The following is an 11,593-nucleotide window of genomic DNA, read 5'->3' as shown; positions in this document are numbered from 1 at the left end:
ATATATAAATAAGTAGCATTTAAAAAAAATCTAATTGACTATAAGGCTACAAAAATTTATAATCAATGAAAATTTTGATTGAGAAAATATAATGAAAATTTTTAAATTAGATTCAAATGATGTTTTAATATAAATAAAAATTTTTAAATCTTGCTTAAATTCTTATTGTCTTATGGCAACATAATTATGGTTGTTAAAAGGACTCTTTGTTCGTGAACAGTTGTTCGTGAACAGCTCGTGTTCGGCTCTTAGCGAACGAGCCAAACACGAACACACTTTTTGAGCTCGAAATATAAACGAGCTGAACACGAGATGGCTCGCTCGTGTTCGGCTCGTTTACACCCCTAACGATGATGAGTGCCAATGATCTAACATAGTGAAATAATTTATGTGGTGCCTTGAATGGAAAAAAAAGTTTTGCCATTAACAAATTTTATCTGAAATGAAAACCCTTAAAATTGTTTTAAACATTGACGATGCACTCACAGATTTTTTTTCTTTCATCAAGTACTACATTAAGAAACTGCGTACCATTTGCTGAACCCTGTGGCCCTTTCCTTGTGCTGTTAACTTTAAATGCTTGATGCATGACTATGCTGTCATAAAACGTTATGCAAGCTGTCCTTGAGTTTTTTAATGGCACATATTGAGATGAGAAAATTTGATATTCCATTTAAATGTTAAATCATTTAAATGCAACATGCCCTCTTATACACTCACTCATATAGTGTGTATGCATGTGTTTGTGGGTACTCGTATTGCCTGAATACAAGCTATTCTAAAATCATCATAGGTTGCATTAGGACAAAATCTAAGGCTAACACGTGATTTGCTCACATATAAATATTCTTATTACATATTCAAGGTTATTCTAATACACATTTAGTGATGTTGAACAATAGCTTAAAAATTTTTGAATTAGCATGGCAAATTTGAATAAATGTGCTTGAAAATTATGACAAGTTCAGCCACATGAAGATCAATGGTCACCTTTCTACATCAAAACCACCTTGTGCATTTTTAAAAATCCCTGATGACTCTTTTTTTTGGAAGATTCTTAAAAGTCAATAAAATTGTTGGAAAATGCACATAATACATTCCTTTGAGATGGTTTGGACAAACTAGAAAGAATTACTTGATGATAATTCTAAGGCAAGTTAACCATGCATATGCAAATTTGTATCGATTCTCCAAGTTATCATGCATCTGCAATGTCAGCTCATGAAATTGTCCATGCAAAATTCTATAAAATAAAATTAATATTGTACTTTTCTCCTTATCTGATAGAATCCCTTCCTTTGCTTTGTAGTGCTTATGAATCCTTGAGTAATCATAGAATTGAAATAGAAATGAATGAAATGATTTTGGAATGGCTTTGTTTGTGAAATGTTAGTTTGGTGGTCTTCTACTATGGAGAGCTTGGTGGATCTTCTATAAAGAATAAAAATTCTTATTAAAGCTATATTCAAGCTTCCACACTTGAGCACCATATTGTTACTCTCTCTCCACCACCACACTCTCTATTTGCTAAATTCACTTTTCCTTGCTACTTTGCTCCCTCTTCCCTGACTCCATGGATCACATTTCACAAAGATGCTCAAGTATAAAAATGCATAGATACTGTTAGGTATGGCTCATATACCAGGAATTTGGAATCTCTTGGATTTGGAGAGGTGTGTCTCCTGGAATGAAGAGATGTGTCTTTTGGTGTGAAGAGGTGTATCTCTTAAATTAGTGAGTTGGGGGGAGCGATGACGTGTTTGTAAATTTATCTGTGGGTTTTATCTATAAATAGATATATAACGCTATGGGTATGTAATTCCTCTGAAATAGTGAATTCGCTGAAATAGTGAATTCGTCGCTTTACTCCTGAGGATGTAGGCATCTTTGCCGAACCTCGTTAAATCTCTGTGTTCTTCTTCTGGTTTTGTGTTGATTCTTGCGTTGTTTCGCCCTAAATTTCATAACAATTGGTATTAGAGTCAGGTTAGTTGTGACAGGTTGTGCTAAGCCAGAGGAGTTTGTCGCAGGAGTTGCGGCAGGTGCAGTTGCAAATTTTTCACACGAAGCACATTTCCTGTTGGCATAAAAATTCGGCCGAAATACTGTGAATACTAACCGAACCCCACCTGTCACAATTTCTCCTGCGATAAACCTGCGAACAATCCACGAAATTCGCGAACTCCACCTGTCACAATTTCTCCTGTGACAAACTTGCGAACTCCGTTGGCCGAGCATCACCTGTCGCAACTACACCTGCCGCAACTCCTGCGATAAACTTGCGAACTCCTTTGGCTTAACACAATCTGTCGCAACTGCACCTGCTGCAACTCCTGCGATAAACTGTGAATTATCTGAAGAAGTCTGAAGTGGGAAATAGGTAAAATTTTCAGTAAAATTTTCTCACCTTTAGATTTTTTGTTGTCTTTCTTATATTCTCATTAGTCTTGATGCCCGTAATAAACTTGAGGCTGAGTCAAGGAAGTGTTATTTCATTGACTATGGAGATGAGACATTTGGATATCGTTTCTAGGATGATCAAGGTCAGAAGATCATAAAAAGCAGGAACGAGATTTTCAATGAGAATGTTATGTACAAGGACAAGAAGGACAAGTCCAGTACAGTACAAGTCCAGTACAGTTTCTAAAACAACACTGAAGGAATCTGAGTTGGTAAGATTTGATGATTTACCAGAGGTCACAGTATACAACAGAGATGCCGGTGATGAGGAAAGTGGATCTGAGGCATCCACTCCTATTGTTCCACAGTCAGTTTAAGACCAGTCTATCCTTATGGTTGCAGTTCGCAGTTCAGAAAGGGCTAGACGTTCTCCACACCGTTATTCTCCAACTTTGAACTACATTCTGCTGGCAGTTCATAGTTATGTTGATGACTGGATACTGGATTCAAGAGCTTCTTTCCATACAACTTTCCATCGGGAATTGATGCGGAATTATGTTGCATGTGACTTTGGGAAAGTATATCTGGCAGATGAAGAAGCTCTGAACATGGTAGAAATGAGAGATATTGATATTGCACTTTCAGAAGCTCTGAACGTGGTAGAAATGAGAGATATTGATATTGCACTTTTAAACAAGAATAAGTGGACTCTGCAAAAGGTCAGACACATTCCTGAACTGAAGAATCTCATTTCTGTTGGACAGCTTGATGAGTGTGGACATTCAGTAGTGTTCTCAGATAGCACCTGAAAGGTTACTGAAGGAGCATGATGGTAGTAAGAGATACAAAGCTAGACTTGTTGTAAAGGGTTTTCAGCAGAAACACGGTATTGATTATACCTAAGAGATACAAAGCTAGACTTGTTGTAAAGGGTTTTCAGCAGAAATACGGTATTGATTATACTGAGATTTTCTCCTGTGGTGAAGCTTACAACCATCAGAATGGTACTGTCTATGGTGGCTACTGAAGATCTCTTTCTTGAGCAGTTAGATGTGAAGACAACTCTGATACCAATTGTTTTGAAATTTAGGGCGAAACAACGCAAGAATCGACACAAAACCAGAAGAAGAACACAAATTTATACATCCTCAGGAGCAGAGCGTCGAATTCACTACCTACATCCTCAGGAGCAGAGCGTGAGTTGCGGCCTGTGCAGTTGCAGCGGAGTTCGCAGCTTTGTCGCAGGAGTTGAGGCATGTGCAGTCGCAGCGGAGTTTGCAAGTTTGTCGCAGGAGTTGCGACAGGTGCAGTTGCAGCAACGAATTGTGCTAAGCTAGAGGAGTTTGCAAGTTTGTCGCAGGAGTTGCGACAGATGCAGTTGCGGTAGGTTTTGCTAAGCCAGAGGAGTTCACAAGCTTATCATAGGAGTTGCGGCAGGTGCAGTTGCAACAGGTTGTGCTAAGCTAGAGGAGTTCACAAGTTTGTGGAAGGAGGAGTTGCGGCAGGTGCAATTGCGACAGAAGGTGTTTGGCCAGCGGAGTTCGCAAGTTTCGTGAATTGTTTGCGTTATCGTAGGAGAAATTGCGACAAGTGGAGTTCATAAATTTCGTGGATTGTTCGCAGGTTTGTCACAAGAGAAATTGTGACAGGGGGAGTTTGGCTGGAGTCCGCAGTATTTCAGCCGAATTTTTGTGCCAACAGGAAATATACTTCGTGTGAAAGATTTGATTCACGAATCAAAGAAAACTGCAGGAAAATTGCTGCAATTGACAAAGAAAATTTCAGGATTTTTTGAATTTATTTGTGGTTTGTTTTTAATTCAATAAAAAACAAGAAAAATTTACTGCATGATTAATTTCAAATGACAATGTCTGGTGCAAAATTCGAGATAATGAAGTTCGATGGAACCGAAAACTTCGAATTGTTGGCACAACAAGGAATTTTGAAGACAATACGAGCTATGAAACCTGATGGTAATATCTATAAACTATTGGGGAGTACAGTTGTAGGTGAAGTTCAATCTGTCGGATCATATGATAAAAATGAAGCAGGAAAGTTAACCAAGTCAGGTATTTTCAACAAGTTCTTGCGTTACTTGAACTTGTTGAATGTTTGTAGTTGCTAGTTGACATGGTTGCCCAACTCACTTTGGTGTAAGAAACTCCATGATATTTTTCTTTTAAGGGGTTGGATATTCGCAAGGTGAAAATTTTCTCCTAAGGGGCTGGATATTCGTCAAGGTGGAGAATTGTTAGGTATGGCTCATATACCAGGAATTTGGAGTCTCTTGGATTTGGAGAGATGTGTCTCCTAGAATGAAGAGGTGTGTCTCTTGGTGTGAAGAGGTGTGTCACTTGAATTAGTGGGTTGGGGGGAGCGATGACATGTTTGTAAATTTATCTGTAAGTTTTATCTATAAATAAATGTGTAACTCTATGGGTATGTAACTCCTCTGAAATAGTGAATTCGACGCTCTGCTCCTGAGGATGTAGGCATCTTTGCCTTTCTTCTGGTTTTGTGTCGATTCTTGCGTTGTTTCGCCCTAAATTTCATAACAGGTTCAGATATGGATGTGAAGATATGTACACCAATGAAAACTCCTTTCCAGGCCCACATGCATACTTTTGAATCTTTTTTTTTATTTTGAATAAACATGGTACGGCTAATTTATATTGAGAAAACTGACCGAGAATTTGGCCTAATCTTCCGGAGTTGAGCAATTGGGATGATCGTTGAGTATGTGAAGCTATATCATATATTATGATGAAGTTTTATGTTGCAGTTGTTTGCTTGACAGTTATTTCTCATATGTTTTTCATCCTTTTCAGTAAAATGTCACGCACTTTCTGCTTTTGAGGTTTGAATTATAAGAGTGGTGAATTCTTTTAGGATTTAAACTTTGGATGCATATTTATTAATGTGTTGTTTTTTCAAAGTATTTATGCCTGAGAAAACTTGCAGATGTGGCACATCTATTAACTTCATGGCAATTTTCAATCATTTGATGAGGAAAGTCAAGCATTTGCCCATAATATAAAACAGTTTTTGTAGGAGTCTCGATGTTATTTTTATACTTCTAAAAATAAAAGCACCAAGAAAAAGTATTTGATAAGCGAGTGTGTACAAAGAAGTTGCCGGTTCTCTTCTTTGCTTTTTTCAGCGCTTTTTACTTCATTAAAAAAATTTAGGTGGTCAGTCCATTCATTTTCATTAAAAGCCTGACCCGAGCTATTTCTTTTTAGGGCCATTTCCATACACACAACCCAATTCCTATGTATTTACAATTTTACATATCTAACACCCAAACTTTGTTTTTTAAATTTATACCAGCAAAATCTTTCATTTCACATCAAAGTACTACTCTTATAACTTTTAAAAAGTGAAATACATCATCGTAGGTGTCAATCAAGCTATTGCTTGTTCTTATTTTCTGTGATTGTTTTTTCTCTACAGGTTTGCACGCGCTGGTTCAGTTGTTCTGGCCATTCATGATGCAAGTGACATATTTTTGGAGATTGGAAAGATGTCAAAATACGGTGGCTACGAACAACTTGCAGGCTTCTCATTTCTTCTCTTTGCTTCTTCATGGATTATTCTTCGTCTGATATATTATCCTTTCTGGATCCTTAGAAGCACAAGGTGAATACAAGCAACCAGACAGATTTTAAATTTCTTTCCCTTCCGTTTATTTTTTGAGTGCATTCGTATTGACAAACAAGTCATTACTAATCTCAATCCATCAGTGATTTTGAGCGTAAATAAAAATTTGAGGTTGAGGGTTGATTTTAGGTTGATAACGCTCACAAAACATAAGCTACATTTAATGAAATGAGACTTTTCATATGTAAAAAATGAACTTTCTAAGCTGGTTTTGGCCTGTCAACCAGAGTTGTTCATGAAAGCTATAAAACTTAAATAATGAATAAAACTGATTGTATTTGATAAGATTCTCGTTTTGCAGTATCTGATTGGTTTGATTTGTTCTTAACCTGGATTTGAGGAAATGAGAAGGAACAAAATTGAGTTGAAATTGTATCAATCAGCTACATTAGATGGATCATACCTACCTGACCCTTATGATACCGGACTAGATATACTAGATTAGTCCTATCAATGCAGATAACCTGAAAGTTGCTGTATGCTTTGACAGATGTTCGCAGCCAAAATTCAAACAATTATTTATAAAGAATACAAAATTACACAAATAGTTCAGTGTGGGAAAAGTTTAACACCTAAGTAAGAAATTTCCTAAATGATGCATTTTTTACAGAAATAACCAACAAGCTACCTACATAACTTTAAAATGTGGTGGCATGATATGTCGTGCATCTATCAAAAGTGAAAACTCCTGTTGGATCTTACAACTGCCCATATATAAAAAACAAAGGCATCCGCAAGAGGGCTGAAGGTCTTACCAAAAGATCAGGGAGAATGCAGCTAATGGAAAATAAGGCATCCTTGAAACACGGCATCATAAGATCAATGAAGCTGAGCACCGGCATTAAAAGTGATCTTCTTTATGAAATGCTTTCCTAAAGTATTTAGACATATGGTTGTAATCATCAAAAGCCTCCAAATCTTCATTAAGCAAGCTTGCCGTCTACAAAGATGGGAGGCAAACATAACTTTTATTCCAAGACTGTAGATTAGGATTTTGATACTTACATAACGTAGGAAGTAGGAACTTCTAGGGCTTTGATACTTGAGAGAACTACCATGATTCTCTCCTTAAAATCTGAAATTGAAATGGGGCTAAACTAAATCCTGTCGTACACATCAGCCCTTACACTTTCTTTTTTCCTAGACAACTTGAAATGCCCTAAAATGCATAGAAATGTATGGTCATAATGCTTAATCTGCCAATTTCCACAAAAGATATCAATAATGATGACTACCTTGGTACAAGGCCAATCGACTAAAGAAAAATGGCACCTTGCGTCACCATTGCTCTTATAATTGGTACTTTCAAAAAATCATACTGTAAAACTGTTGCAAGTGAACTGGACCAAAACGAAAGATTGCTCTATGATATCCTTTATCTAAATTAAATCTTGAAGCCAATCAAATGGGCTTGTGTCGGCCAGTTTCATCTTTGACCTAGTTTGTTTTATTTTGCAATTTAATAATTTAGTTAATTTCATTTTAATTCCAGATAGTACATGGAAAAAAACTGAACACACTTGAAGCAAGCTTGTTGATGATATCGGAGGTAACCCAAATCACAACTAGAAAAATAAATAATATTACTAAAGTAAATAGGAGGTTATAACCAGCACACTTGAAAGGAAAATACAACAAAAGTACAAATAAACATAACTAATGTGTATCCCAAGAGTGGTGGTGGTGGTCGGCTAGGTTTGGAAGGTTTCGCCGGGGTGGAAAAGACGGTTGGCAAGCAGAAAACAGCAAGGCTGCTGTTTCCCCGGTGCCGTACAAAAAACAAATAGTAGGGAGGGATGTAGGAGGGCTGTCCGGGGTAATGACAGCAAGGATGGAGGGCTGAATTGGTGGTGGCAGCAAAAAGGAGGGGCTGGACAATTGTGAATTAGTTGTGAAGGGCAGGCTCTTAGGTTGCAGCAAAAAGGAAGGAGGATGGCGGCGGCGAAGGTTGGAGTTGCAGCAAGCTGGAATGAGGGAAACTACTGGTCGGGCTGCTGGAACAGCCGGGACCAGCTGTTTGGGGTGGGGGAATGATGGCGGTAGCGGCAGAGAATGCATGGAACTACGGGACAGGAAAGGGAGGGCTGTCTCTAGCTGCGTTAGCATGCGTGGGGGGTGGTTTTGTGGGTGATGGTTGGACAGAGTTGGAATGAGTGACAGCGAGGTGGTAGGAGAGGATAGGAATAGGTGGAGGAGGTGGTGGCTGGCAACTGGAGTTGTAGGAACACTGCATGAGTGTTATCCGGTGGTTCTGGTAGCAAGGAATGGCAGTAGTTACATCGAAGGAAGGGTAGCGAAGGATGGGAAAATTAAGGAAAAATACTTTTTCGGGAACGAACAACAATTAGAGCACCGCTCAATCCTTGGAAGATCACCATCTCAAACGAGCTACAATTGGAGCAACATCCGCTTTTGGATGCAACCCTAGAAAGGAAAAATTGGGACGCTGACGGCTATCTAGAATAGAAACACGACAAAAGCTCAAAACCTAAACACGGGAATCAAATATATAAGCCCTAGATAATTAGGATGAGCTCACTTGCTGAATGGAGGTGCCCAATCCAAAGGAGGGAGTCGGTCGTCTCTCTTTCTTGCTTGGACTGGTTAGCCTAGGCGTTGTAATCACGAGGACCCCGCGCACGTGCGACTCGTGCCCGAAGCGGGAGAAACTCTCGTGTCCTGAGTCAATCGCTTCCGGGTCAGTTGAGCTGAAATTTTCTTGCCTAAGAATTTGAACTTTTATAATCTTTTTTTTTTAATTGAGAGAAAACTCATACAGATTTAAGCAAATTTAAAACATAGATATTATAAATTGATAATTGATAATTGATAATTATGCCATATGATCTAAACTATTTTCTGCTCAATTACTCTCAATTTATGGGAATAAAAGTAATGCAGCTAATAGTACGCTGATTAATAAGAAAGAAATATATGAGGATACAGGTTAACACAACTTATCTACATATCTAATAACTAAACTTTCATATTTACATGCACAACACTTGAATCTTTAATTTCACATCAACAATGCCACAATTACCAACTCCTTAAAAGTAAAATACACATTTTCATGCACAAGTATATGAAACTGGAGTGTTACAAGTGTAAATACCAAACTTTAGTTAGAAATGTAAATACATAAGAATTGTGGTATGTATGCGAATTTCCAAAAAATGAAAAAGAAACTCTAGTTTCATGATGATTGGAGTAGTATGGATTCCATGTATAAAGTTGATCGTTATCATATCAAATGTTCAAAATAACCTTGGTAGTCTCAACATGGAATTTTATAACTCCGATATTCTCCATGGAGGCAGTGTAGACGAAATTTTTAACTATTGATATGTAAATTTTGGTGATGAGCATTTTTGTTTGTAGATGGTTCGTTGGTATGAGTTCACATAGGACTAACATGATCTAGAAAGAAGACAAAATGACGCTGATGTGGCTGCAGATGTTGGCCAATTCATGTGCAACTAACAAGATCAGGCTCGACAATTGTTACCAAAACTGTAGGGTATGCAGAACTTAATAAAATATTTAGCGTAGAGAACTGGATCGGGAAGACATTTTAGATTATTACTCTAGATAATACAATCATCTGAATGGCATTATTTTCTTGATCCAAGCATTCCTTGGCATACTAGTGTTATATATCTATATCAGTATATATATATATTCCTGAAATAATGGATGTCACATTAGTTATCCAAAGATTATATGAATAGCCTTGTGTTTTTATTTGCTATGATGCCCAACCCAAATCCTTAAAAAAAGTAAAATAACGAGTTGACAACTATCATTATTATGTTGACAAAGATTTAGCATTTTAATCATGATTAGAATAATGCTAATATAGACTGATATTTTTTTATGGTTATGCCTTGGGCAACAATAGTATTTCCTTCTTCTAATTCTATATATCTCTTGCCTTTGTGCCTTGCTCTGCAGTTATGAAGTTGTATTAACGTTGGACAAGGAGAAACATAAATTCGAAGGTCCAATATACTACTACGTGTTCAACACCCTATTGTTTTCATTACTTGTACTTCATATTTTCTGGTGGGTTTTAATCTACCGAATGCTTGTAAAACAAATCCACTTGAGAGGCCACATTACTGACGATGTTCGATCCGGTAAGCTCAACTCTCTTAGAAATTATTGTATCTGTTCCCTGAGGAAGCCACCAATCACATAGCTTTTTTCCTTCGGATACTTATATAAACCTCAAGCATTTTTTTTAATCTGTTTTGCAGATTCTGAAATTGAAGATGAACATGAAGATTGAGTTAATGGCATGATCATTTAGTTTTGGATCACCATTTTTTTGTTTTTGATGATTCATCTCCCAGTGGTGGAAGCAAGTTAAGCATCCTTCTTTTTGTTTCAGAAACTTACAACCAGGCTTCCACAACCACAAACTCAAATGTTTTGTATCGTTTAATTGTGAGTACTTGCCATCTGAGGATAGGTCAAGGTTTTTGTACATCAGATTTAGAGTTTTTATTCAGATGGTGGTAGGCTTGAAGGGAGTGTGTGCATTCAACTTTGAAAAATTGATTCTATCTTTCCACTCCAGAATATACGTTCTTTTGCTAGCTGAATTTTGGTTATTATTCAAGTATAGCTTAGAATAGCTTAGAACATCTAATTTATGTTCAGCTGATTAACTTTTGAGGCTTAGTGATATTGTTGTTGTTTCCATTTCTGTTATAGATTTAATTTATCTCCTGTTCTTTGTTGTATGTTTGATTTCAAATTGTGTAGAATATTTTTTGGAAGATTTACATACATGCCATGCAATGTCAATGTATTTATGCATCTAACACCCAAACATTTATGTTTAAATTAATTCCACATATGCATGAAAAATGTGTATTTCAGTTTAAAAGTGGTGATAGAGGTATTTTGTATGTGATAGGAAAGATGAGTTTTACAAATATGCAAATCAGAGTTTAGGCGTTAGACATGTAAATTCATAAGAATTGTTTGGTATTCATGTAAATGCCTCTTTTTTATGGAAGATATTATACATGATATATGATTTACATCACTTTATGTCAATGAATGTTTTTTATTTTAGTGCTTGGTGACAACTAATTTATTTTTTATTTTCTTACCCCGATATTCTTATGATGCAAGTGGGATTTGAATTCATGGTTTTGATAGTAATTTGCAAGGTTCGTATCGTATTAGTTTACTAAGTGGGATTTGAATTCATGGTTTTGATAGTAATTTTTTTTTGGTTCGTATCGTATTAGTTTACATTCGTATCGTATTAGTTTACTCTCATATATGAGAGTTTGTTGCAGGATATACATCTATTTTATTAAGACATTTTCAGTTTTTTTGTGGAAATGCGCGCTAGAGATATACTCTCTATGGTCAATATTTTCTTTATATATTGCCCCTCACATTTGCCTAATTTTTCTGTGCTGACTCCTGACGTAGCTTTACGTGCCGCGGAGGTTATTCCTGAGTTATTTTTAGGTTATTTCTGGGTTATTTTCAAAAATCATGAAATAACCCA

General features: G+C 36.7%; 1 protein-coding gene across 1 annotated transcript in view; it reads left to right on the top strand.

The window, feature by feature from the left end:
• The window catches only part of LOC110024726 (ASC1-like protein 1), a 17,237-nt gene extending 6,593 nt beyond the window's left edge, over window positions 1-10,644 (top strand). Inside the window, exons 4-6 of the mRNA XM_020724853.1 lie at window positions 5,854-6,039; window positions 10,015-10,199; window positions 10,320-10,644. Of these exons, the coding sequence (XP_020580512.1) occupies window positions 5,854-6,039; window positions 10,015-10,199; window positions 10,320-10,351 (403 nt within the window). The 3' untranslated portion in view covers window positions 10,352-10,644. The remainder of the gene's footprint in view (window positions 1-5,853; window positions 6,040-10,014; window positions 10,200-10,319) is intronic.
• Window positions 10,645-11,593: the final 949 nt, after the last annotated feature.

This window comes from Phalaenopsis equestris, unplaced genomic scaffold (assembly GCF_001263595.1).
Source record: "Phalaenopsis equestris unplaced genomic scaffold, ASM126359v1 Scaffold000271, whole genome shotgun sequence".
NCBI classification, from domain to species: Eukaryota; Viridiplantae; Streptophyta; class Magnoliopsida; order Asparagales; family Orchidaceae; genus Phalaenopsis; species Phalaenopsis equestris.
The sequence above is the reverse complement of the archived record's forward strand: the minus strand, read 5'-3'. Positions and strand labels throughout refer to the sequence as shown.